The sequence below is a fragment of the Aethalodelphis obliquidens genome, unplaced genomic scaffold (genome assembly GCF_003676395.1).
Source record: "Aethalodelphis obliquidens isolate GAN/ISIS:26980383/991018 unplaced genomic scaffold, ASM367639v1 scaffold9, whole genome shotgun sequence".
Taxonomy (NCBI): Eukaryota; Metazoa; Chordata; class Mammalia; order Artiodactyla; family Delphinidae; genus Aethalodelphis; species Aethalodelphis obliquidens.
Genome location: NW_020837953.1, coordinates 52,487,414 through 52,514,967, shown reverse-complemented (window position 1 = coordinate 52,514,967; position 27,554 = coordinate 52,487,414). Strand labels below are relative to the sequence as shown.

Here is a 27,554-nt window from a genome sequence, read left to right as displayed (position 1 = left end):
TGTGCGGAGCCTCCGAAGAGGGCGGCGGGCCGCGGGTCTCCCCAGGCAGCAGGCGTCCCACCTTGGTTGTGGGCAGGTCGGGCCGAAGCCAGACCTGGGCGCCCAGGCCACGGACCAGGGGCTGACAGGTACTCGGGGCGACCAGCACCAAGGCTTCCCTGGCGTCCGCGCAGAGGCCCGGTGGGTCCCAGGTGCAGGGACGGGGCTGGGCTCGGGCCGAAGGCAGGGGTGGGAGCGGCCTCCCACCCTCGTCCTCCAGGCCCAGATCCTGTCGGGGCAGGTCAGTGCGGGAGGTGGAGGTGGGGGAGCCTGAGGGCGCCGCCCTGGGCCGAGGGCCTCCCCCGGCACCAGCACTGTGGGCCCCTGCGCCGCCCACCCAGGGAGGATGAGGGCGAGCGATGGTGACAGTGGCCCATCGGGCCGCAGCGTCCGGCGGGGCCAGGGCTCGGGGAAGGGGGGCCCTTCCTCTGCGCGAACGTGGGCCCCGGGGCCGGGTGCGCCGGGGATGCAGGGCGTGGAGCCGCCCCGCGGCCCAGGGCGGTCAGGGTGCACAGGCCACGTCCGCAGCGCCAGCACCGGCCGGTGGGGGTCTTCCCGCCCGGCCAGAGGGCAGACTGGGCTTGCCAGCTGCAGGTTCCCGCCTTCCGCCCGCCACAGGACGTTCTGGAAAGCCCTCTCCCGGGTCGGCCACTGAAGTCCCGGTGCTGAGGCGTCTCTTCGCCCGCAGCCGGCTGCTGGGAAGGCCTGAGACGCGGGGGCTCTGGCCGTGGGTCTCCGTGCGTCTGCTCCCGGGCAGGGCTCGGTTTCGCCAGTGGCCACGCTGGTGCCGGCCGGAGCGCGGGCCGGAGCCGGTCTGGCCCGGATTCGCGCTCTTCCTCACCTGCCCCCGTCTGAGGAGGTGCAGGCTGGCCCCCGCCCACGACTCGGTGACCGGGGTCAGGTCCAAAGTCTGTTCTAAAGATCCTCCACCTAAGCTCGAAATAGCAGCCTCTGCAGCAGCCACGCGAGCACCGTCCCGGAAGGGCGGCCGCGCTGCCCCGGCCGAGCACACCCAGCCCTGAGCGAGGTGGCGCGCGAGCTGCTCTCCCAGCCCAGTCGTTGGCTTTCTTCCGCAGTTTTGAAGCTTAGGAGATGATAACCTCGATGTGACAGAAGGCTAGCTCTCTCTGAGGCATAATATAGGGTTCATTGTTCCTGATGAATGAAGCTTCTAGGGCAGAAGGACAGGCTGTTTTAATTAATCCACTGGGAGCATTTTAGGCCTTTTTAGGCTGAGCATCTAGAAAAATAGGTCGGTTTGGTTTTCTTTTACTTTTGTCTAGTAACTCAGATGAAATGCTTCAAAGTTAGAGCCATTGGCAGCACGCTGAATTAGGCAAAAGAAGTTTTGCATTTCTGAAAATGCAAAGCACCATAAAATATGGACGCAGTCCACTGTGCATTTTCAGACGCGTTGATCATCTGCAAATACCTTCTTTGCAAAATCTGTTTGGTGAACTTAGGAGATGGCAAAACAGCCCGTGGAAGCCGCCAGCCTCCTGAGGAGCCTGCTCTGGCCTCCGGTGTGGGGAGGGCGCCCCGAAGGGCCGAGGCGGGGAATGGCGGCCTGGCCTCAGACGCGCCCCAGCGTCGCCTGCTCCGCGCACAGGGGTTGGGTTTCTGTGCTTTGTTCTCTGTGCGGCCTCACCATTGATTAAGGCCCGTCGGGCAGGTTAACCAGCCTGTTGGTTTTTCATGCTGGGATCGTGTTCCCCACCCCACCCTGTCCTGTGCAGGTGGGTCCTGCTGGGCCGGGCAGGCTGGGCACCCTCCAGGTGGGCTGTTTGCTCTCCAGACAGGAGATGCTCTGATTTCTCTATGTCCCCACCCGAGCCTGGTGGGAATGGTGATGGTTAACCAGACCCCGCACCCAGGGGCCACACGCTGGCTTCACTCCTGCCAACAACTGGCTAAGAAAGCACCGTTGGGGGCACTGAGAAACAGGCTACATTTATTTTCACTTTTCATCTCAGCCAGTGAGACTCGCTTGCCTGCCCCAAGCCACACGGCCGCCCAGGCCCTTGACCCACAAGTGAGCTGTGCTGGGGCCCGGCTGGGCCTTGGTCTTTCCTTGTGTATGTACAGGTTCTGGGTTCAGGAGGAGAGTGGGATTCTGTCCTGGGGCTTAAGAGGGAACACTCTGCTGCCCACCAGCCCCAGGTCTCTGCCTCCTAGGGGAGAACATAACAGCCGATACGCTGGCGGGCAGCGGACAGCGGGACTGGCCTGTCCACCTGGCTTGCAGCTGGGCTGGCCGGGGCTTGTGGGGTCTCCCGGGCCCTCGGGGCTCCCCAAGTAGGGCTGGCACGGTGGGCTGGCTACAAGGAGGGATGCTGGGCCCCTGTCCCAACCCTGTAGCCTGGCAGCCAGGAGTGGAGCTGAAACTGAACTCAGCTCTGAAAGTGAAGTCTAAATTGTTTCACTTAGCTCAGAAAAAAGCGAATTGACTTTACGGGTCTGAAGGATGGACACTGAAAGGCGAGGTTGAGCCAGGAGGGGCCAGAGGGGCAAAGGCCTGGATCCCGGCCATGGGCACCACTCTCGGAGCCTGGACGTGGTCACCTGGAGGGTCCGGGCGCCTATGAAGCCCACTCCCCATGCGTGTCCCCCAAGGCCAGGCCTAAGTCAGGTCAGGCCCTGTGAGAAATGTCTCCTGTTCCCGAGCATGAAGCCAGAGAACCGGGTGGACCTGGCTGAGGCCCGGGGCTGGGTGGACGCAGTCTTTGTGGTGGTCAGTCTGGCAGCCTCGGGTCGGGGGGATCAGCACAGGGCCCAGGCCCCTCCCTGCAGCCTCTGCGGGTGGAAGGTGCCAGAAACCTTGAGAAGCTGCCCTGGCCAGCTCTCCAGGCCTGCGCGCCGCCTGCACGGGGACAGTCCCCCAGGGCAGGGGGCCGGGGGTCTGCAGCTCCCTGCAGGGGCCCCCGGTGTGGACCCTGAGAAGGGCAGGGCCCCACCTGTCCTGGGGGTGACTGTGAGATTGGCTTGGCCGCCGCAGGCACCTGGGGGTTATTGCCCTGTATTCTGCCTTTGGGGGCTGCTGTCCCACCTGCTCTGGGGCCGGACCCCAGACCAGTGGGCACACAAGCCACAGTGACCGCCAGGTGCAGTCTGGCCCGGGCTACCCCTCTTGCACCCCTCCTGCAGGCCCAGCACCTCCTCGCCCGCCCCTGGACCTCACAGCCAGCAGCAATCAGAACCCCAGGGCCACACAACAGTGGGGCGCTGGGGACAGGCTGCTCGGTGAGAGGTGGGGGCCCTGGGCCCTGGGAACACCATCCTGCTTGCTGGTCCCAAAGCTCGTCCACGCTCCTGCCAAGGGCGGGAGGGTGGGCACTGGAGACCGTGCTGGGGCTGCACTCGAGAGACAGAGCCTCATACACACTCGTGCTCACCCAGGACCCCGGGGCTGGGCCTGTCCCTGCGTCGGCTCAGCGGGAGGGTCCCGCTCTGCTCCCGCCCCTAGGCCCTGGGCTCCTGTGGGCAGGACACCCTGCCCCCCACAGGCGCCCACCCCATGCCCGGAGCTGGTGGCCCCACTGGGCCGGCCAGGGCTGGCTGGGCAGGGGGTCACCCTGTGGTCCTGGCCTCCAGAGGCTTCTAGGCGCTGCAGCCCCGCCTCCCCCCGGGCTGACCCCACACACATGACGCCTGCCTGGCACTGTGGCCTCAGGGCACACACTTGCTCCAGCCCTGGCCATTCCGGGCCCCTCCCCACCTCAGTGCCCTAAGACGCCGTGGCTCCACCCCAGGCTGCTGGGCGCCCCTCCATCGAGTCCCCTCTTCACCCCAGACGGGCGGCCCCCAGACCCCATTCGGGACGGCCATCGCCATCTTACTGGGCAGCATTGGATGGTGCCTGGTCTCTAATACTGCCTGGTAATGATGACGGTGGGGCCCTGCTCGCAGCGACGGGGCCGCCCTCCCCCAGCCTGGCCCCGGGCCCCGACCTCTCCCACGCAGGCCCCACGCCAGCCACAGCCCCTGACACCCACAGTCAGCTCACCCACCCTGTCCTGTCCCAGTGGCTGCCGGGGGGGGGCTCTAAGGCAGAAAGTTGGCTTCGGGCAGGCCCCGTCCCCAGGCCCGGACGTGTCTGCGCCCCTTCTCAGCCTCCAGAATCAAAGGCTTCCTGCAGCTGCACCGGGTGCCCCGCCCCCAATGATCCGGGATTAGGATGCTCGGGTTCCGGGCCCTGCCCATGGCGCCCAAGCAGGTGCTGCTACCACCCCTGGCAGGTGTGGGCCGAGTGGAGCGGCGACGAAGGCCTGGGCCCGGGTGGGCGGGCCGCTTCACAGGCCAGCAACACCTCCGGCCTCGGTCCCGGGGCCGTGGCCCCAAGTGCCCTTGGCTCTGGGAAAACAGGGAGCAGCACGCAGGCCTCCCTGCCTGCACCTGGGCCCTACCTGTGGGCCGTGGGGCGCCCACGTCCGTCCCGCGTCCTCGGGCCGAGGCACACCTGGGCCTCTGTGGGCATCTTACCGGACAGTGCTGGATTTCTCGGCTCGACTCTAACACTGTCTGGTAACGATGTTCAAAGGTGACCCACCACCTGCCGGGAAGTGGCCCGAGGACACGTGGTCCTGAGCTCCTGGACTCCAGAGCTGGGCCGAGCCCCGGGCCAGCTGGGGGACGGGCAGACGGCCTGTCTCAGCTCTGCAGCCCGGCCCAACCAGGGAGGCCTCTGCCGACCGCTGCAGGGCCGGTTCTGCCACATCGGGGCCCTCGGTGCTCCCCAAGGGACTCGGGAGGCTAGGGCCTGAGAAGGGCCGCCAGCCTGCAGGCAGGCTCCTGTGCATCCGCCGTGGCTGGGCCTGGGTTCTCCCCACGGAGTGGCCGGCGGCCTGTCAGCAGCCACACAGAGAAACGCGCCTCTGGCTGGAACAGGGCTGGCAGCAGGCAGCCCCCACTTTCCCTTCCCGGGCCCTCCCGTCCACCACACAGGGTCAGATGTCCACTACGGCTGTCCAGGGCACCCCAGCTCACCGCTGGAAGGCGGCCTGCCCTTAGAGGTCCCAGTCAGCTGGGGCCGTGGGCGGTCACCCCTCTTACTCCTTCGGTCCACTGGGGACGTGGTGGGGGACAAGGGTGTGTCCGGGTGCCTGGAGCAGTGGACGTTCTGTGCTGCACTCCCCACCCCCAGCCCCCGCAGTGTCGTAGGCGAGATTGGGAACATTGTCCCAAACCATCAAGGCCGGGATGGTCTTTTGTTTTATCTTTTTGATCTGAAGCCAGGACACCAGCCCCCAGACCTGCCGGCATAGGCACAGGGGTGACCCTTCTGCCCTGGGCCCCAGTGGCTCTCCCACAGGAGGAGGCTCTGCCCCTGGCCCAGCTGTTACTCATTAACCGGCCGAGGGCCGTTCCGAAAGCTGCGAGGGCGCCGCAGCCACCTTGACCCGGGACCGAGAGCAGGGACACCAGGCTGCTCCCCAGCTGCGCCCACAAACACGTGTTTGGGCTGCTGCCCAGACGGGGTCTGCAGGAAAGCCCTCCTTGGAGCAGCCCTGGGCCAGGCCACCAGGGCTCTGGGGCCGCTCCACGGACTAGGAAGCTCTGGGGGTCCTGCCACTGAGCCCTCCCACTTCCTCACGGTGTGGCGGGACAGGTGGTAGGGGAAGCCCCAGGCGGCTCTGGGGGTCCTGCCGCTGAGCCCTCCCACTTCCTCACGGTGCGGCAGGACAGGTGGTAGGGGAAGCCCCAGGCGGCTCTGGGGGTCCTGCCGCTGAGCCCTCCCACTTCCTCACAGTGCGGCGGGACAGGTGGTAGGGGAAGCCCCAGGCGGCTCTGGGGGTCCTGCCGCCGAGCCCTCCCACTTCCTCACGGTGCGGTGAGACAGGTGGTAGGGGAAGCCCCAGGCCCTCCCAGAAGGGCCGCCGATGAGCCTGCCTGCACCAAAGCCTGCCGATGGGTGTCTTACCAGACACGGTTAGATCTGCTCCTTCTGTCTAATACTGTCTGGTAATGCCGTCCATCCATGGCCTGATCGCCACCGGCGGAGGGGCTGCTCACCGGATGCCTGGTGGAGGGGAGGCCGGGGTCCGTGGGTCCCAGCAGTGGGCCTGAGCCGGCTGTACACTCCTGCCCAGGCGCAAGCCCTCGTGTGCCCCCAGGGCACAGGCCACGCCTGACCACCCACAGCCCCCGTGTCCCTGACTGGGGGAGCCCTGTGACGCCCCACAGGGGATTTCTGTCGCAGACACAACAGGCTGTTGGTGTTATAGTGGGGGGGCTCCACGGGCGGTGGGCCCCACGCTGAAGGCTGGCGAGCAGTTGGTGCAGCCCCCGTGCTGCTGGCACTGCCACTGGGCCGCAGGCAGCCGCATCCCTGGAGCCCCCAGGAGCCTCTCCAGGAAGGTACCCTCATCCCTTGCCACCCCACACCCACACCAGGCAGGGGCGGCGGGTAAGGGGGACAGGACAGAAGCAGCCCTGGCCCCAAACCCCCAGCCCAGGCCGTGGAAGGGTGCCCATGGCTGGCAGTGCCCAAGAGACGCCCCAGGATGCCCTCTCCCCAACCCCAGGTGGCACCAGAACCCTGGAGGGTGCTAGGTGTGGAGACCCCACAGGTGAGACCCCTCTTCTTCCTTCCCCTGGGTCCCCACAGGCGCGACTCGGGACCTGGGCGGTCGGGGGACTCTCCAGGTGCCGGGCCAGGCTGTCACCCATGCACGCTGGGCAGAAGGCCTGGCAGCCCCTGCCCGCTCCCTTCTACCCACAGAGGCTCAGCAAGACGTCCTCTGTCTACAGCTGCCTCCCAAACCAAACTTCCGGATGCCGGTCCCACCCCTGGCCTCGTGGGACCAGCCCCTTCTTCCCCTGAGAATTCCAAGGAGGTCCTAGGGTCCCAACCCACGGCTTCGCAAAGGCCTGTCTGATGCCTCCGACCCAGGGCTCCGCAGCCACAGCCAGGGCGGAGGGGACCGTCCCTCCTCCCTCCTCCCCGCCTTCCCTCCGTCCTCAGCACCCACTCTTTCCTGAGCGCCCTCTGGGAGCCGGTGCAGTTCTAGACACTGGGGGTTGGGGGGGGGATGTCCCTGAGAGGGGGGTCACAGGCAGCAAGGAGGCTCCGCGCAGGACGAGTCAGCTGCAGGGGCTGCCGGTGCTGCAGAAGCCAGGGCAGTAGAGGTGGCAGCAGGGTGGGGGTGGGGTAAGGGTGGCCCAGAAAGGTCTCTCTGAGCAGGTGGCCAAGCGGGAACCATGCAGGAGCCCAGCAGAGGGGCCCAGAGGCCGCACGGGGGCCGGTGAGGAGAGCTTCCTGTTCCAGCCCTGGCAAAGGCACCAACTCCCCGTGGGGAGCCAGGGCCTGAGCTGCCTGGGAGACCCGCACCACAGCTGCAGGAGGGGTGCTGGGCCTTTACCCAGCGGGGCTGGACCGCCCCGTCTGCCTCCAGGCACTGGGGCCAAGCCCAGCCAAGCCCGGTGGCACCCGGGGAGAGGCATCCGCCCTGCGGGGCGGCCGGTTAATGATTGGCTGCCTTGTTCGGGGTTGTAGATGCCACCGATGGCCCAGTCCCAGGCCGTCGCGGGAAGGGCTGCCCCGGGCTGGCGCCCACACCAGTGTTTCGGGTTATACGGCAGCTTTTGAGTTTGAGCTCTCGCTGTCACCACGTGGGCAGGGAGCCGCCTCCCCAGAACCCACGGGGAGTCATAGGGCAGCAGGGTGGTGGGCTGGCCCAGCTCCTAGGGGTCTGGGCCTCTAGAAGGGATGGGGAGTGGGGCATGGGCTCCGGGGGAGGACGACCTGGGGGTTCTGAAACTGTGCTCAGGCCAAGGGGAAGACAAGTGGCCTGCAGGTGACCAGGGGATCCACTGCCCGCCCCCGGGTGCTGCACCCAGCAGGCCCAGGCAGGGGGCCACCAGCTCCCGAGGTCAGGCTGCCTGCCCCTCAGTCCAGGACTTGGGTGGAGGAGCTCTCCGCCCCTCCAGAGTAACCGACAGCTACCCTTGGGCAAAGGGGTGTCAGACCACAGTGCAGCAGAACGGAGCCCTGCAGGCCCCCAACACCTGGTGCAGGCAGGCACACAGGTGGGAGTGCGTCAGCCTCTGAGTGGGGTCAGGGAGGCCTCCCCACAGTGGGGAATGCCACCCGGGACCCTTAAAGTGAGGGGGCGCTTAAGGGGTGCATTAATTTTCTGGGGCAGCCACAGCAAATTACACAAACTCGGTGGCTTGAAACAACGGAAATGTATTCTCTCACGGTTCTGGAGGCCACCTGCTCCCTCCGGAGGCTCTGGGGCGGGTCCTTCCTGCCTCTCTCAGCCTCTGGGGCTCCAGGCGTCCGGGAGCTTGTGGCCGCATCCCTCCGGCCGCTGCCGCATCTTCAGTTGGCTTCTCCCCTCTGTGTCTCCTCCGCTCTCCCTCCCTCTCCCGAGGCCACTGGTCGCTGGATTTAGGGCCCATCAGATAATCACATCTGCAAAGACGATTTTTCCAAGTAAGGTCACACGGCACTTTCTGGGCCTTAGGACGTGGACACACATGGCACGGGGACCACCATCCACCCTACAAGAAGCAAGTGAAGGCTCCCTAAGGAGAGACACCCTGGTGACCCATGCAAGGCTCTGGAGGACAGAGGCAGGGGGCCATGCAGGGCAGCCAGCGGCCCTCCCACACGCCCTGGCCTCCCAGACCTGGGCGTGAGCTCCTCTCAGCCCCTTGCGGAGGCACGGGTTTGCTGAGCGCCCACTTTCTGTTCTGTAAAGAGGCCGTGGTAAGGGGAGATGAAATAACACAGGTAAAGCACACTGAGCACACAAACATAATGGGTCAGGCCTGGGGGGCTGGCACAGATCTGGGGATCCTGAGAAGGCTCGGGAATGTCCCGGGAGGACGGAGGACCCAGGTGGGGACGGTGCCCATGCCACCCCTCCTCCAGCCTTGGCCGCTGCCCCTGGTGCCCGGCCTCCTGCCCTTCCCCACCCACCTGCTCCCCTCAGGGCCACTGGGTCATGGTTGCTAGGAGACAGTTGCCTGGTCACCACTGTTGTTTCCCTGGCACAGGGCTCACACCACCTTGTCGGGCAGGCAAGAGGGGCAAGCGGGCCACCAGCGGGGGTCCTGGCTGGCCCTGAGGGCTGGGGCCTACCGTCCCTTGCCCCGCCCAGCCCCCTGGCCCCAGGAGCCCTGTGGGTCCTCTCGGGACTCTGCCCAGGAGTGTGAGGGAGGCGAGCGAGGGGAGCGGACGGGTGCCTGGCTGGGCAGAGACCCCCAGGCCAGGCTGAGCAGGGCAGGCCTCCGGGCGTGGCGGCCCCTCAGGACCAGCTCCTTTGCTCAGGACCAGGTCTGTCTCCCAGGACCGACCCCCAGAAGGGACGGCCTCCTAAAGTCTGCGGGGACCCACGTCCCCCCAGACAGCTCAGCCCTGGCCAGAAGGCACCAGCCTGACGAGCAACGAGAGCACCTCCTGAGCCCCGCGTCCCCAGACGTGTATTTGGAGGACGGACCTGGCAGGACACGGGTGTCACCTCGTTTTCCTGGATGTTTCCTTCAGGTTCACGAGGGTCTTCCATTCATCACACCGGAGCGCCATTTCCCGCCAGACTTTTTACCTGACCAGGTAAAAAGTTTATTTAAAAATTCGTTATAAAGTTGTTTCCACCGACCCCTCCCTGCAGTCCTCGCGGAGGGCCTGGTGCCGTCACCCCCCCACCCCCGGGCAGGGCCACTGCAACCCGAGCTTCACCACCATTGATAACGGTTCGGGAACACCTTTCAGCACAAAGCTTGCTATTTAGAATTAGTCCGTCAGAGAGACTCTGAGAAAGGCAATTGCTCGGCAAAGGCTCTGACCCCTGACCCCGCCCGCAGCCCCGCAGGCCACCATGTCCTGCAGCCCGGGGCACCCGCACCGCGTCCACCACACGCGTGCACGCCCAGAGTAAGGATTCTTTTTCTTAATTTCTGTTAACTTGAATGACAAGAAATAGTCATTCATGGCCTGTTTAATTCTTCGTGGAAGAAATAAGATATCAGAGTTAAGACAGGCAAACAGAGGCACAGGCTTACAAAGCTTGCTCTGAAATCCGGCAACTCCGTGCCCACCTCCCGGCTCCCGTTTCCGGGAGCGCTCGCTGCTGGGTCCGGGTTACCCCGCAGAAGTTACCCTTTGCTGGGCTGTGGGGGCCGGGGCTCCCTCCCACCCCCCACATTCATGCTGTAACCCCCAGTAACGCTCCTTGCAGGCAGGTCACTGCCCTGCTCGGCACCGGCCTGGCCCTCTCCGGCCTCACCGTCGTCACACAGGCCCTCCTCCAACATGGGTGACCAGGCAGCTGTGTGCATGTGTCACACAGGCCACTGGTACTCCCAGCCCACTCTGCAGGTGGGGAAACCGAGGCACAGAGCTGATCCACACCACAGCCCCAGCTTCCTTTCCCAGGTCCGGCTCAACTGGGGAATTCCCTGAGGGGGGTCTGAAGACCTCCCACCACGCTGGGCGGCTCACAGGAGCCTTGCCTCCGGCTCTGAGGTGTCTCCGGCTCCGCTGGGTGCCTTTCCTTCTTTACATTCTCCTTTCCAGCACACTTCCTCGCCTTGAGCTTCTCACGAGGCTGTGCTGCGTATTTCCATGAGCTCGTCCACCTTGTCTGTCCCTTTGTTCTAACCGTCCAGTCCTGCCCCAGCGTATTCCCAGGGCTGCGTCCCCTGCCTCGGGCTCCGCCACCACCCCCACCGCCCGGCCTCTCCTCGCAGGGCCCTGTTTCTCTGTCTCTGGGCGTCAACCTGTCGCTCACACCTGGGGGCCTCCATCAGATGTCTGTTGACTCAGTGGCCGCTCACGTGGGAGTGCTGGGGCAGAGTACTGACCGTCATCCTCCTTGGGGGCCCCCATCCCCAGCAAGGTGCGGGTCTCCCAGGCAACGCGGAGACCCACGCGCACACGCACGTGCGCACCCTCCCCGTGCTCAGCAGGCTCCTATCCACCCCCGCCCCCCCGCAGTCATGCTGGGCGGGGTCCAGCCGCCACAGAGGAGCCCTCCCGTTCTGGGTGGGGCAGGGCTGGGGAGGAGACGCTTGGCAGGGGGGTGAGAGCCTCCCCGCGCCCCGCCCCGCACCCAGGCCCTGTAACCACGTTGACAGCTGTTCCCAGTTTACCCTCTTCTGTCCTAAGTGGGGACAAAGGTCTTGGCCAGCACCTCCTGGGTGGCCGGCTGGTTTGTTTGCAAAGCGACTGTCCTCTTTGGAGGGCAAGCTGCCAGCCCCTGGTATGCAAATGCAGGAGCCCCTCTCTGCCTGCCAGCTCCCAGGGTACTGGCCTTTCCACTGCTTGTGTTTCTTCAATCTTTCGGAAAATCCTAGCCTCCCAAGCAGCCCCCAAACTGGGAAGGACCTGTCAAGGAATGGCTAAAACTCCCTAAAATGTTCCCGAGTTAGCCACACAGGAAAGGAGCCCTAGGGAGGCATCATCCTCAGGGCGGGGCCTCCTCATGGCCCTGTCCTGACTCTGGGAGGGGACTGCTCAGGGCTGCCGCCCCCCAACCCCGCAGGCCTGACAGCAGCCCTCCTAACAGCCGGCAGGGAGGCCAAGCGCAGAGATGCCGACACCAGATGGACAGTCCCTGCAGGCCCCACAGTCACCACAGAGACGGGAGCCACCCACAAGAGGAAGCCCAAATCCAGGACGCTGGGCAGCACCCCTCCCCGGGCAGGGCGGGCCTGACTGCGTGCCCAGTTCAAGGGCTAGGACCACGGGCCGCCCAAAGGGCCCGCAGAGGGGTGGGGGCCACGTCTTCCCAGAGGTGCCCCCTCACCAGTGCCCCAGCGCCTGCGGCCCGCAGCCGCACCCACTTCCTCCACTGCCAGGGACCACCTCCTCGGACCCAGGTTGGCACAAAGAGAGGCAAGCGGTCAAGGATGGCAGGGGTCCGGCGGAGCCGCCGCTGGGCACCAGGTGTATGCAGCCAGGGCCTCCCCAGGGACAGGCACCCCATCCCCAGGAAGGCCTTCTCACGGGGGGACCACACAGCCATGCCCGGGGAGAGGGGCCAGCAGGAGGCCATGTGCTGGGTGTGGGATCTGGGCCAGCCGAGTAGGGCAGAGGACAGCAGAGTCGGGGTCTGAACAGGCGGAGAGGGGTCTCCCTTGACTGCTGTAGGCCACCCATGACGTCATGATGGACATTGTGACCCCCGCCCTCTGGGCACGTCCCTGCGTCACATCTGCCCCTAGCTCCAGCCTCACACCTCAGCCTCTGCCCCACACAAAGCCCCTGCCGTTGGTAAGGAGGGACCCTGCCCCCTTTCTCCTAGGAGGCCCTCTGATTGGGCCTGAGGCTGGGCTGAGATGGGCCGAGACGGCTGGGGGGACTGCACAGGGGTTCCAGTCAGATTCTGAGTGGACGCCCCCTGTCTGACCCCACCTTGTTCACAGGCTGGGCCCATGAGAGATCAATGGGGAGCCACCGAGAGGAGGGGCTCCTACGTCAGCTAAGCCAGCTGGACCAAGACGCAGATGGGCTCAGGCAGGGCCCAGGGAGGGGCAGAAAAGCCACCAGCTGGGCCAGAGCCTCTGACCACCCACTCTGCCCGCAGAGCTGGACGATGCTGACACTGCCAGGCCCCGGGCCGCCCTCCTGGAGAAGCACCCGCTGGAGGGGGAGAAGCAGCGGCCCGGCACCGGGCAGGGCCCCTTCTTCTACATCGGAGGCACCAACGGGGCCGCAATGTGAGTGGGGCCTCAGGCTGGGTCCAGCCCCACCGCCTGCAGGCCCCGGCCCAGCCTCGCTCCGCGGCCCACAACCCCGCGGCCCCCAGGTCACCGCCGCCCCTCGCCCCTGCAGAATCAGCTCCTATTGCAAAAGCAAGGGCTGGCAGCGCATCCAGGACAGCCGGCGGGAAGACTACAAGCTCAAGTGGTGCGAGGTCAAGTGCAGGGACACCTACTGCAGCTTCCGGGAAGGTAGGGGCGGGGCCAGGCTCAGCGGGCGGCCCTCCACGCGCGCATGCGCGGTCGCACGCTGCCCGGGCTCTGTCGCGCCAGGTGAGCAGCTGCTGTACCAGCTCCCCAACAGCCAGCTCCTTACCACCAAGATCGGGCTTCTCAGCGCCCTGAGGGAGCACGCGCGTGTCCTCAGCAAGACCAGCAAGCTGGCCCCCTGCGCACAGGCCAAGTGAGGATGCCCTGGCCCCCCACCCCGGCGGCGCACCCCGCACCCGACGCGTCAATCGCTGCTCCTGACCGCCCTCCACCAAGTCGGTCCGCCTACCCGCCTTCCCACTGACCCAGCCGCGTACCACCCATCTGTCTCCACCCCCAATACCGGCCACCATTCCAGCCACCCAGCCCACGGCCCCCCAGCGGTCCTCACACGCTCACCACAGAGCCGCCCACTGGTGTCCTGCATTCAGTCACCACTGCCTACCACACCCACTGCCGTCCACTGCACACCCATTCCTGCCCCTTGGCCCTCCCCTCCCCCCGGAGCCGTGCCCGACCCACTCGATGTGCCCACTCCTCTTCCACTCACTTGCCCGGCCATTCACACGTCTGCCCGCCCATCCAAACAGCCACCTACCATCTGCCTCCCTCGTCCACCCCCCACCAGGCAGGCAGCCACCCACCCACTACCTGGTCATCCACGACACCACCCAATTCTGTCAGCAGTTCTGGTCCAACCCCCTCCAGGCATCCGTCTACCCACCAGACCACTTGCCCATCCACCTACTTCCATCCAAAATCCACTTATCCACACACCACCAGTCTACCGCCAAGCCCCCACCCACTCCCCACCTCTCGACGCCCCCATCCATTCTCCACACACTGAGCAGCCACTCAGGCCAGGTCCTGTGTCCTCCTGGGGTACAGATCTGGAAAGGACACGACACCCGCCCCAGAAGAGCTCATGTGGAGCAGCTCAGGACACCTTGGGCCACAGAGGTAGATTCCCCCAGCCATTCTGCCCTCAACTGAAGGATGGCCTGGTGCTCGGTGAAAGGGGTTACAGGGCATCCCAGGACAGGGGATCCATGCTGACCGCTCATTGCATGCTGGGCACTGTCCTGGCCTGGAGACCCAGCTCTGAACTGACCACTCCCGAAGGCCCGAGAGCAGCAGGGGGAAGAGCAGGGAGGTGGGAGGGGTTGGGAGGTGGGTGAGGCAGCCGGCAGAGAAGCCAGGTGTGCAGAGCCGGAAAAGCGTGCTCCTGGTCAGGGAACAGAAGGTGCAAAGGTTCTGCAGAGGAAAGAGCTGGGGGCCGGGGGTGGGGGTGTGTTTCAGAGGAAACCAAAGAGGGCAGGAGTGCCTGGAGCCCAGCGCAGCTTCCTAGCAGACACTCTCCCTCCAGCCTACCCCAGGTCAGACCCCCAGAATGGCTGACCAAGCTGGGGGAGGGGGACAACCCTCCCAGTGTCTTCCCCACCTCCCTGCTTCCCCAGCGTCCTGAAAATGGAAGACTTTTTCCCAGAGACCTACCGTCTGGACATCAGGGACGAGAGAGAGGCTTTCTTTACCCTCTTTGATGGTGAGAGGCCCCTGGACGCCAGGCCCGCTCTGGGGAGACCGGTGCAGGGCTGGACCAAGGTGGGAGCGAGATTAGGGCGGGGCCAAGGCCCTGGCGAGGCCGAGGTGGGGCGTGGTCAGGGAGTGGAAGGGTGGAGCCAGGGTGGGTGAGGTCAGGGCTGGTGCTGAGTAGATGCTGGGTGGGGCGGGGGGTCATGGCCGGACCTTAGTGGAGGCCAAAGCCTGCAGGGGCGGGGCCGTGGCTGGGAGCGGTCAGGGCGGGGCGGGGCGGGGCGGGGCTGGGGCCAAGGCGGGGCGAGGCAGGGATGGGCGGGGCGAGGCAGGCTCCCTGGCTCGGGTAGCTCTCTCCGCAGAAACCCAGATGTGGATCTGCAAGCCCACCGCCTCCAACCAGGGCAAAGGCATCTTTCTGCTCCGGAACCAGGAGGAAGTCGCCGCCCTCCAAGCCAAGACCCAGAGCATCGAGGACGACCCCATCTACCGCAAGATGCCCTTCCGGGCGCCTCAGGCGCGGGTCGTGCAGAGGTTTTGCGCGTGGGCACCCCGAGGGGCGTTGGCCAGGTGGGGCTGACCCAGGCCCGCTGGTGCCTGTGAGGCTCGTGGGCGTCGCGGGGCCCACAGAGGAGTCCTTGGCGGTGGAAGGCTGCGGTGCCCCCAGCTGGGCCCCTGTGTAGCCAGAAGAGGTGGGGTTTTCACATCCAGTCAGGATCTCAGAGGATATACCCTCCCCCCCCCAAACACAGGAGGCTCCTGGATGGTGTGGTGCAGGGAGGGCTTGGTCAGCTTGTGCCCCAGCCTGGGTCCTGCACCCTCTGACCTGCAGGGAGCCCGGCTTCTCCCCCATCCCCCACGCATCCAGCTGCAGCCTTCAGGCCCACAGGCAGAGCCGACCACCCCGCCTTGCTCCCTCTGCCTCTGGGAGGGGTCCAGACCCTCAGCCTCACACCAGGGGGCACAGTCGAGCCTGAGAAAGGTCCCTTCGGACTTGCCTATCTGCCAGTGTGGACCTCACTCCTGCCGCAACTGCTGTCTGCCACCCCAAGCAGCTGCTCCCAGCCGCTGGGTCTCTAGACCTACAGCTCTCTCCACTGGGATGTCCCCTCCCTGCCTCTCCAAAGCCACCTGCCCTTCAAGGCCCAAGGTCACCCCTCCCTCCTTCTCCAGGCAGTCTTCCCAGCCCATAGGGCCCAGTCTGCTTCTGCCTCCCAGGCTTCTAGCGAGGGCTGCGCCCTGGGGTGCCCCAGACACACACCAGTGGGCTGAGCTCTAGGGGCCAGGCCCTCCTTCCCAATTCCCTGATGTGTTCAGGCTCGGAAATGTCCCCTAACCAGTGGACACTGCGCCCAGCCAGGGTAGGGGACCCACAGCTCACACCTGAGACAGGTAGCAGGGGTGCTGAGGAACTGGCAGGCCCAGGTGGGGGCACGGGCCAGACTAGCCACGCCTCCCCAGGTACATCCAGAACCCGCTGCTGCTGGATGGGAAGAAGTTCGACGTGCGCTCCTACCTGCTCATCGCCTGCACCATGCCCTACATGGTGTTCTTCGGCCACGGCTACGCTCGCCTCACCCTCGGCCTTTATGACCCCCAATCCAGCGACCTCTGTGGCCATTTAACCAACCAGGTAAATGCCCCACACAGGTGAGGGCCCTCCCTGCAGCCTTGGACAAAAATCACTGCTCAAGAATGGGAAAAGAATCCAACTGTAGACATGGCCCAAACCCCGAGGTGGCCTGGGCTGCCCCTGCCTGCAGCCAGCACTGCCTCTCACCTTCAGCCTCCGCTGGGCATCCTGGTGAACAGACTGAGAGCCGTGGCCCCGACCCCCAGCTCAGCTCCCTCTGGGTGTGGGTCAGGCCCAGCAGGGGTGGGGGCCAAGGGCAAGGGCCTCCGTGAGGACCTCAGTTCAGGGATGCTGTGGGCAGAGGTCTCTGTGGAAGGGTCTCAAAGGGAGGTGTCTGGGCAGTGGCCCCCCAGGAGGATCTGGGGGTACTTCTCAGGGGCAGGAGGTGCTGGGGCAGGGGCTCGGTGTCCCGAAGGAGCGGGACCCCTGTGGGGTCTCTGGTGGCCGCGTCGGGGTGAGGCTCTTGTCAGGGCCCCCCGTGGGGGCCGGGCCTCCAGGCGATGCCCTGCCTCCCAGTTCATGCAGAAGAAGAGCCCCCTGTACCTGCTGCTCAAGGACGACACGGTGTGGAGCATGGAGCACCTCAACCGCCACATCAACGACAAGTTCCGCAAGGCCAAGCGCCTCCCCCGGGACTGGGTCTTCACCACCTTCGCGGTGCGTGCGCGCCCCGCCCACACGGCGTTGGGAGGGGCCAGGGGTCGGGACCGTCAGTCCCTGGGTGGGGCTGCCGTTGGGCGTGCGCGCAGCGGTGGGTTCCAGGGACCCTCTCCTCTCCGTTTCTGAAACAGATCATTCACACGACACAAAAGTCACTCTGTGAAAGTACAGCTCAGTGGTTTTTGGTGGATTCTCAGAGTTGCAGGATGGTCACCACTCTAATTCCAGAACACAGTCACCTCCGCAGAAAGAAACTCGGTACCCACTGCCCTTCCCAGCCCCTGGCAACTGCTAATCCACTTCCCGTCCCCATGCATTTCCCTGTTCTGGACATTTCATGTCAATGGAATCACATGATATGTGGGTTTTCCTGGCTTCTTTCACTGAGCATAACATTTTCAAGATTCCCTTCGTTTCTTTTTATGACTGAAAACTATTTCATTGTATAAATGGACCACGATTTATTTGGATAAACATTCGTCAGTTGATAGACGTTTGGGTTGTTTTTACTTTTTGTCTATTATGAGTAATGCTGCTATGAATATTCATGAACAGATGTTTTCAGTTCTCTTGGGTATAGGTCTAGGAAGGGAACTGCATGGTCGTAGGGTAACTCATGTTGAACTTTTTGAGGAACTGCCAAACCATTTTCCACAGTGGCTACAAGGTTTCCCATTCCCACCAGCAATGTATGATGGTTCCAATTTCTCTATATCCTTGCCAACACTTGGTATTTTTCTTTTTTTGTTTAATAGTCATCCAGTGGGTGTAAAGTGGTATCTCATTGTGGAGTTGATTTGCATTTCCTAATGATAATGATATTGAGCATCTTTTTACGTATTTGTCGGCCATTTTTGTATCTTCTTTAGAAAAACTTCTGTTTAGATCCTTTGTTCACTCTTCCTTCTTAGGCTGTAGAGCTCTTTATATATTCTGAATGCTAGACCCTTACCAGATGTGTGATTTGCAAATATTTTCTCCCATTCTGTGATTTCTCTTTTCACTTTCTTGATAATGTCCTTTGTTTGTTTTGTTTTGTTTTGTTTTGGCCGGGCCCCTCGGCTTGAGGGGTCTTAGTTCCCCGACCAGGGATTGAACCCCCTGCAATGGAAGTGCAGAGTCCTAACCACTGGACTGCCAGGGAATTCCCCATAATGTCCTTTTTTGCATAGATTTTTATGAAGTCCAATTTATCGATTTTTTTCTTTGGTTATTCATGCTTTGATGTCATATCTAAGAATCCATTGCCATTTCCAAGGTTGTAAAGATTTACATCTATGTTTTCTTCTAAAAGTTTTATAGTTTTAGCTCGTTTTGAGTTAGTTATTGTGTAATGGTGGGAGGTAAGGGTCCAACTTCAGCTTTTTGCATGTGGCTCTCCTGTTGTCCCAGGACCATTTGTCAGAGAGACTGTTCTTGGCGCACTTTTGAAAATCAATTGACCAGATATGTATGTGTTTCTCCCTGGACTCTCAATTCTATTTCATTGGTGTGTATGTCTATCCTTAAGCCAGCGCCACGCCGTTTCGGTTGCTGCAGCTTCATTCTCTTAATGTGCTGTATTACAGAAATTGATTATCAGGTGTTGAATCACCCTTGCATTTCCGGGATAAATCTCACGCAGGTGTAGCATATTGTCCTTTAAATATGCTGCTGGACTGGGTTTTAGTACTTCACTGAGGATTTATGTGTCTACCCTCATAAGTAATGTGGTCCACAGCATTATTTGCTTGTATGTCTGTCTGATTTTGGACATGTTCCCTTCTCTTCTATTTTTGGAGAGTGTGTGAAGAGTTAGTGTTAATTCTTTAAATATATTTGGAAGGATTCACCAGTGAGGCTACCTTATTGTGGACTTTTCCTTTGTGGGAAGAATTGTTATTTTTTTAATTATTACTAACTCAACCTTTATTTGTTAGAGGTTATTCAGATTATCTATTCCTTCCTGGGTCAGACTTATTAGTTTGTCTTTCTAAGAATTTCTCCACTTCTCCTAAGTTGTCTAATTTGTTTCGAATGCAGGTACTCATGGTATTTTATGAACAATTGTAATCGTTTTCATAATCCTTTTCATCTCTGTAAGTCTTTCTTTCTTGATTTTAGTAATTTGAGTCTTTTCTCCCCTTTATCTTGTTCAATTTAGCTAAAGGTTTGTCAGTTTTGTTGATCTTTTCAAAGAGCCAGCTTTTGGTTTCATTGATTTTCTCTGTTGCTTTCTATTCTCTAGTCCATTAATATCCACTCTAATCTTTATTATTTCCCTCCTTCTTGCTTTGGGTTTAGTTTTGTTTTGGTGTGGTTTGGGTTTTTTGTTCGTTTTTTGTTTTTGTTTGTTTGTTTGTTTTTCTTCTAGTTTCTTAAGGTTGAAGTTTGGGTTATTGATTTGATTTGAGATCTTTCTTCCTGTTTAATGTAGGTGTTTACAGCCATAAATTTCCCTGTGAGCACTGCTTTCACTGCATCCCATAAGATTTTGTGTGTTCTGTTTTCATTTGTTGCTTGTGTGTTAATTTCCACATATTTGTGAATGTTCTAATTTTCTTTCTCTTATTGATTTCTAATTTCATTCCATTGTGGTCAGAAAACATACTTTGTATGATTTCAACCCTTTAAAAAGTATTGGGGGCTTCCCTGGTGGCGCAGTGGTTGAGAGTCCGCCTGCCGATGCAGGGGACACAGGTTCGTGTCCTAGTCCGGGAGGATCCCGCATGCCGCGGAGCGGCTGGGCCCATGAGCCATGGCCGCTGAGCCTGCGCGTCCGGAGCCTGTGCTCCGCAGCGGGAGAGGCCACAGCGGTGAGAGGCCCGCGAACCGCAAAAAAAAACAAAAAGTATTGAAACTTGTTTTATGCTCTAACACATGGTCTATCCTGAAAAATGTTCCACACACACTTGAAAAGAATGTATATTCTACTGTTGGGTGGAGTGTTCGACAGATGTCTTTTAGGTCTAGTTGGTTTATAGTGTTGTTCAAGTCTTCTATTTACTTGTTGATCTTCTGTCTAGTTGTTCTATCATTGAAAATGGGATACTGAAGTCTCCCACTATTATTACTGAATTGTCTATTTCTCCTTTCAATTCTGTCAGTTTTTGCTTCATGCATTTTTAGGCTCTGTTGTTAAGTATATGTATGTTTATGATTATTACATATTCTTGACTTATTAGGAAATGTCCTCTTTTTTCTTAATGTCCTCAATTTTTGCCTTAAACTCTATTTTATCTGCTATCAGTATAGATATTCTAGCTCTCTTTTGGTTACTGTTTGCCTGATATATATATTTTTTTAATTTTATTTATTTATTTATTTTTGGCTGTGTTTGGTCTTGGTCGCTGCGCACGGGCTTTCTCTAGTTGCGGCGAGCGGGGGCTACTCTTCGTTGCCGTGCACAGGCTTCTCATTGCAGTGGCTTCTCTTGTTGCAGAGCATGGGCTCTAGGCACGTGGGCTTCGGTAGTCATGGCATGCAGGCTCAGTAGTTGTGGCTCAGGGGCTCTAGAGCTCAGGCTCAGTAGTTGTGGTGCATAAGTTTAGTTGCTCCGCGGCTTGTGAGATCTTGCCAGACCAGGGCTTGAGCCTGTGTCCCCTGCATTAGCAGGCAGATTCTTAACCACTGCGCCACCAGGGAAGCCCTGATATATCTTTTTTTTATCCTTTTACTTTCAACCTATCTGTGTCTTTGAATCTCAAGTGAGTCTCATAGATAGTGTATGGGGGGGAGGGGAATGCATCCTGACAATCTCTTTTAATTGGAAAGCTTACTCCATTTATATTTAATATAATTACTGATAAGTTAGGATTTACATCTTCTATTTTGCTATTTCTTTTTTTTTGAATTTTATGTATTTTTTTATACAGCAGGTTCTTATTAGTTATCCATTTTATACATATTAGTGTATACATGTCAATCCCAATCTCCCAATTCATCACACCACCACCACCCGTGCCACTTTCTCCCCTTGGTGTCCATACGTTTGTTCTCTACATCTGTGTCTTTATTTCTGCCCTGCAAACCGGTTCATCTGTACCATTTTTCTAGGTGCCACATATATGCGTTAATATACAATATTTATTTTTCTCTTTCTGACTTACTTCACTCTGTATGACACACTGTAGGTCCATCCACCTCACTACAAATAACTCAATTTCATGTCTTTTTACGGCTGAGTAATATTCCATTGTATATATGTGCCACATCTTCTTTATCCGTTCATCTGTTGATGGACATTTCCATGGTTTTTAATGAGAACTGGTTGTTGGTCTTATCGAGGAGCCTTTATGATGAGTCGCTTCTCTGTGCTGATTTCAACATCGTCTGTTTGTCTTTGGAAAGTTTGCTTATGCTGGGGTGGATCTTTTTGAGTTTATCCTCCTTGCAGCTCACTGGCCTTCCTGAACGTGTAGATTACTTTTCATCAAATTTGAGAAGTCCCACTGCCATTATTTCTTTAGATATTCTTCCTGACTCTTCCTCTGCCCTCTTTCTGGATCTCCTTATGCATTTTGGTCTGCTTGACGGTGTCCCACGGGTCTCTGTAGCTTTATTTTTCTTCATTCCTTTGACTTTCTGTTCCTTAGACTAGATAATATCAATTGATCTATCTTTGAACAACTCCAATGGACTGTTGAACCCCTGTAGTGATTTTTTATTTCAGTTCCTATAATTTTCAACTCCAGAATTTCTATTCAGCTCCCTTTTATAATTTCTATCTCTTCACTGGCATTCTCTATTTGGTAAGACATTGTTCTTGTATTTTCCTTTAGTTCAAGTGAGGTCTGCCATGGAACCATCAGACACATCACAACAAATGAGTCCAGTTCTTTGCCAGACAGGTCTGTTCTGCTATCTCCAGCACCAGGAACACAGGCTTTTTCCAAGGCACTGAGCTGGGTGCCAGGGATAAAGTCAGGGCAAGTTAAAACGCTACCAAGCTTGCTGTTCTTACCAAGATTTAAGATTTTACTTGAGTAAACACTCTTCATGTTGCTGGACGCCTTTGGTTAATTTCCAGCATTTTGAGAAGGTTAATTCTGACAAATTTGGCCAGTTTGGGCTGTTTTTATGTTGCCTCTCTTGAACCTGCTCAGCAAAGCTTCTCCCTGTTGTTTCGCTGAAATGCTCACTGGAGTGACCTCTATGCTGTCAAACCCAGGGGTCAGTCCAGCCCTCTTCTCCCTGACCTGTCAGCCAACTTTGGACACAGCTCCTCACTCCCCATGGCTTCCAGGACCTCGTCCACCCCCCCTCCGCCCCCTGTGCTGGCCCCTTGGCTCCGCACTGCTGCTCAGGAGGCCCAGGGCTCAGCCTGGCTCTACTCTTTATCTGCTGTACCCACTGATATCTACTCTTTGTCTTTATCAGACATCGCCTGAGTTTAAATTCCATCTATGTGCTCAAGACCCCACATTGAAACATCCGGCCCTGACCCCTCCCCTGAACTTGAACCCTGGCTCCCAGCACCCCATCTGTAGGCTCACAGATGTCTCAGACTCCATGGGCCTCCTCTCCTTCTCCGCTGATGCGGGCTCCATCCTCCAGAGCCTCAGACCAGATACCTAGGGATAACCCTGCATTCCTCTTTTCACAGCTCACCATCCTTTCATCAATCAACCAGGCTGGCTCTACCCCAGCACAGACCCAGCATCCATTCCACCACCTCGGCTTACACAGCCACCCATATTTCTCACTGGATCTTTGCAACGGGGCCCTTCAGTCTCTCTCAGCATAGCAGCCAGAGGACCCTATTAGAGCACGGGTCAGATATGCCCTCCTATGCTCCACCCTCCAACAGCTCTGACCTCAGGGTGAAAGGCAAGGTCTTCCCATGTCCCCGAGATGTGACTGGTGCCACTCTGGTCTCATCTCCCACTGCCCTCCTAGCTCACTCGAGCCACAGCAGCCTCACTCTGTTCCTCCAACACCTTGGGCGTGCTCCCACTTACAGCCTTTGCTCTACCCAGGTGTCCCATCCCCACCCCACAGCTCTCCCTTTCAGTCTTCACCCATTGCTCACTCTCTGGCCCACCCAGATCAGACGCCTTTCCACACCACCCAGAACGCCCCACCTCTCACCCTGCTTCATCTTCTCCATCAGCATGTATGGCTCCATGTGCTGTGCAGAGTGCATAACGATTTACACATCACAACTGTTTCTCTCCTACGAGTGAGCTGCTCAAGGGCAGAGACTCCTCGTAAGCTCTCTCTACTCTCGACCCCAGGACCTGCCACGCAATAGGAGGTCCACACGTTTGTGAAATGAGTAAAATGAGAGTGAAGGAGTTTCTGGCTGTGAGCCTGTGACCCTGAGAATGTGAAAGTGCAGGCACTGGTGGGAGCGCAGGTGAGGGGTGGGAATGTGGCTGTTCAGGCCCGGAGGGTGTAATCAGGGCCCACAGGTGACATCCTGTCTCCACCCCCCCCACCCCCCCACAGAAGCGGATGCAGCAGATCATGGCCCACTGCTTCCTGTCTGTCAAATCCAAGCTCAAGTGCAAGCTGGGCTACTTTGACCTCATTGGTTGTGACTTCTTGATTGATGAAAACTTCAAGGTGCTGCTGAGGCGTCCCGGGGTGGGGTGGGGTGGGCGGGGCCCAGCATGCAGGTGCAGGAGGCAGGGGCCCTCTGTGCACACCCTGACCACTCAGGCGGGCCCCTGGAGCAGGCAGTTATGCACCCTCCCTAGCCCTGGGGGTGGTGTGTCCACAAGGCTTCGCTCTTCCTGCAGCTGGGGCAGCCCCCAAGGCCAGACTCTCAGACCCTCAGAGTCTTAGCCCCTTGGGCAAATGGGGGAGTGAGGCCATGGGAAAGAAGTGACCTGCCCGGTCACCGGGCTTAATGGGGACCAGGGCCTCAGCCTCCTGCTGGCCAAGTGGTAGGGAGGGAGGTATGCTGAGCAGTGTTGGGCCCAGGTGTGGCTGCTGGAGATGAGCTCCAACCCTGCCCTGCACACCAACTGTGAAGTCCTGAAAGAGGTGATTCCAGGCGTGGTCACGGAGACCCTGGGTGAGGCCCCTACCCAGCCCCCAGGACCCTCAAACCGACCCCTCTGCCTGCCCAACCTCTCCCCAAGTTCAGACATCCACAAACCTAGCTCTCCAGCCCCCGAAAGGCTGCATGGCAACCCCACCCTCTGCTCAGGCCCCCACCTCCCAGCCAAGGTGATGCCCGCCCACGCCTCACCCCAACCCCTGGCCCATCCCTCAGCCCCGTAAACTCCAGCCCCTGGAACGCCATGCCGGGGAGGCTGGGTGCCCGCCCCTCCCTTCCCCCCACGCCTCCCCCGCCCCAGCCGGGCTCACCCTCAGCTCCTCCCCAGACCTGGCACTCGAGACCTTCCAGAAGAGGCTGCGCGGCCAGAAGATGCTGCCGCTGCTGTCCCAGCGCCACTTCGTGCTCCTGCACAACGGCGAGGCAGACCTGTGGCCGCGCCCCGGGAGCTCCCGCAGCGTCCCCCGCCCGCCGTCGTCGCCGCCCGCCGCGTCCCCCGCTCTCCGCGCCGCCGGCAGGCCGGGCGCGCGCAGGCCCGCACCACGCCGGGGCCCCAGCGGCGCGCCCGGGCGGCCCTCCTCCGCACAGCGGCGCCCCCGGCCTCCGACCCCCAGCCCCGACGGCGCCCAGGGCGGGGACCCCGAGGCCCCGGGCGGCGGGAAGCCGGCGCGGGAGCCTTCCCCGGGGTCGTCGGAGGAGGAGCGCAAGAACGCGGGCCACCGGCGCCCTCGCGGGGGCCTATAAAAGCTGCTTTTTTTGTTACAAACGCGACCTCTGCAGCTGGTCCGCGGGTTCCCCGCACACCGGGCCCCGAGACCCCCTCCGGCAGCCTCCCTGCGCCCCGTGAGCCGCTACTCCACTGCTGGGGCCCGTCCCTGGGGGGACACGAGGGTCGAGGGATGGGGGTGTCTGCCCGGCAGGAAAGGGAGATGAGGCCCCCCGTGCCCCTGACTCTGCCCACCGTGGGCTGCTTCCAGTTCCTGGGCCCCCTCACCTACGTCCCTCGTCCACCCGCCCTGCAATCTCACAACCCACCTGACCTCTACTGCCTGGGTCGGTGGTCCCCAGGAAAGGCGCCCAGTGTCCCCCAGTCAAGGGTCTAGAGCCTCACGGACCCCTCTCGATTCCCTTAGGAAGGCTTCCTCACACCCAACATGTTCCTCCGAGCTGCGGTCCCCGCCCTGCCCAGGGTCAGCTCCTTTCTGGGCCTTCGGAGCACCAGCGCCCTGAGCTCTCCTCCACCTGCGGCGCCCGGACTCTACAGCAGGCAGAGACCTGCAGAGGCCGGGAGGACCCAGGCTGTGGGTGACCGGCATATGGTCGTGGCAGGACAGCGCCCTGAGGGAAGTGCCGAGCCAGCAGGTCCCTGTGTGCCCTGTGTGCCCAGCCTCAAGGCTCCTAGGAGATTCAGGGCCTCTCATGTGTCCACACCCCTGCCACCAAGCGTCCTGGGGCAGCCATAATCCCCTCTCCACCCTGGCCTTCCCCCCCCCCCCCCAGTCCAGACCCCAGGGTCTGGGCAGCCCCATCCCTAGGCCCACCCTAGCTGTCACAGCGTCCCCCTGCCCTCATCTCTCCAAACGGTCACCGCCAAGCCACATGCCCTCCTCCTGCCCTGCACACCCTCGCTCAGTACCTCAGCGGGCTCCACCAAGGGGGGAGGGGCCGCCGGGACCCCTGCTGTGCCCTGCATTGGCGTGCTGGTGGGACCCGAGGGGCACCGACCTGTCCTCCCCCGCTGCCCCCCCACTCCTTTCCCAGGGATGCAACGGCCACAGCACCGCTAGAGGGCGGCGGGCACTGACCGCCGAGCCTCCGGCCAGCCCACTGGAGGTATGCAGCCAGGGAGCCAGGGAGCCAGGGAGCCAGGGAGAGAAGAGCCAGATGGAAAGCGGGGCTCAGAGAGGTAGAGTCAGTCCTCCCAGGTCACAGAGCCAGTGAGGGGCCCAGGCCAGGGCTCACCTGCCTTGTCACTCACAGCCCACCCACCCTCCCACCACCACTGCACCCCGTCGTCGTCCTGCTGCTGTGGCCCAGAGTGTGGGGTCCCCAGGGCAGGAGCACACTTGTCACTGGGTGACTGGGGTCTGGGAACCCTGAGTCCCCTCCCAGTACGTCTGGTGGTCTCTCCATGAGGGGTCAAGCCCAGCACTGCGTCCTCTGCAGCCTGCTGGCCAGCTCTGTGTCTGAAGACCCGTCTCCATCAGGGAGAGGTGGCCTCCTCGGTGGGCAGAGCACACCCAGGTCTTTGTAAAACCCACGCCTGTGTCTTCGGGGTCAGGACCACTTTCCTTGCTGGCATCCAGGACACTACACAGCCATGTCACCTCGGGGTCACCCCCTTAACTCGCCCAAGGGGCCTCTAGACCCCATGTCTCATCTCTGAGGCCTCTCCCACCCCCTCCTCACATCCTGCCCACGGGGCCTCTGCCCACGCTGTCCTGTGGCTCACGATGTGGCCCGTGGTGGCAGCAGTGCTGCTCCAGGACCTTCCAACTCTCCTCCAGCCTTGGCGGGACTGTTCCCCTGCTGGTCAGGGCGGTGTCTACGGAGGCGACCCGATCCTCAGGGAGCAGCTGTCCCTGCCGCCTCCATCATCCCTAGGCCCTGAGTGCGTGCAATGGCCCACAGGGACCGTGGTGGGCTAAGAAGTGCATGTCCTGACTGGACCTCCGCCCCCGGGCTCCCCCAAAGCCCTGGACTGTCTGCTGCTCTTGGGCGCCTGGTTACCCCAAGAGCCTGGAGTTCAATAAATGAGGTTTCCTTGCTACTCATTCACCCCAGGGGCGACGGCCACACCCTCACACCCCCATCTGGATCCTCTCCTGCCCCACCCAGCCCCCCATCGGGCTCCAAAGTGTCCTTGCCAGAACTGTGCGGGCTGCCAGGGAGAGGCGGGCAGGGAGCTGAGTCTGGAGCGCTGTCGGCTGTGGGGCACCTGGGCATCTGGAGGTAGAAGGTGCCCCGACATGCAAATGATGTGCGGGGCCCCCTGCAGCAGCTTGAGGAGCAGCCTCAGCGGGGGGGGGGGGGGGGGGGGGGGGAGGGGGCACTCCTAGTGCCTGGGACGGGGCTGCCCAGCACTGCAGCTGGAGCTCGTAATCCTAGGCGAGGGCTGAGGGCCTCTGCCTCCCCTCCCCCTTGTCTGCCTGCTTGGACCCAGCACCACCCAGGGACCCCCACCATCCCTGCAGCCCCCACTGGAGGCCCTCACCCTGGCAGCCACTGGGGCCTCCCTCAGCGCCTGGCAGTCAGGGTTCTGCCCTGGCCAAAGAGCCCACGGAGCCCTGAGGACTCAGAGGACCCCCCTCACACCCCTCTTCCCTGGAACGCGTCTCCAAAAAGAGGGGTCTGGAGCAGCCACGGCCCGAATCACTGTCTCTGGAAAGCACCTCAGCCCCAAAGCGTCCTGCGAAGATGTCTGCCTCTCCACCTAGGTGTGGCTACTTCTTGGTGGGAAGGGGGCGTCCAAGGCCCTGCAAACCACAGCGGGGTGGGAGCTCAGCCCAGCTGCTGGAGGAGTGGCCCTGCTGCTGAAACCGTGGCGGGGGAGCCGGGGAGGAGTGATGGCCCAGGTCCTGGTCAGGGCCCTTGAATGGCCAGACTTAGCACCATGGACCTATCTGATCGATGGGTTCGCATCCCAGCACCAGGGGGCAGCCAGGGACCACCTGCCCTTGGAAGGCCCCCTGAAGCTGCCCTAGGACTGGGGCTGGGAGGGGCTGGCAACCAGTTCTGCTAGGGTGGGTTCCCTCCCTATGCCCCTCAGGGGTCTCTCGGTCCGCTTGC

General features: G+C 60.9%; 1 protein-coding gene across 23 annotated transcripts; it reads left to right on the top strand.

Moving 5' to 3' along the window:
* Positions 1–26,535, top strand: TTLL10 (tubulin tyrosine ligase like 10). 23 transcript variants are annotated; one of them, XM_027110599.1, is made up of 16 exons: positions 17–128; positions 6,561–6,605; positions 8,505–8,773; positions 9,530–9,595; positions 11,550–11,862; positions 12,570–12,702; positions 12,818–12,936; positions 13,018–13,147; positions 13,843–13,914; positions 14,412–14,497; positions 14,838–15,057; positions 15,949–16,120; positions 16,637–16,777; positions 23,210–23,326; positions 23,687–23,749; positions 24,094–26,535. In XM_027110599.1, the coding sequence occupies exons 3-16, from the start codon at positions 8,591–8,593 to the stop codon at positions 24,610–24,612; spliced, it is 2,334 nt and encodes a 777-aa protein (XP_026966400.1). In that variant the 5' UTR covers positions 17–128; positions 6,561–6,605; positions 8,505–8,590; the 3' UTR covers positions 24,613–26,535. The 23 variants fall into 23 exon arrangements, with proteins under 23 accessions (XP_026966415.1, XP_026966411.1, XP_026966400.1 ...); XM_027110596.1 differs by having other exon boundaries at positions 76–180; XM_027110612.1 differs by having other exon boundaries at positions 76–180; positions 11,526–11,862.
* Positions 26,536–27,554: the final 1,019 nt, after the last annotated feature.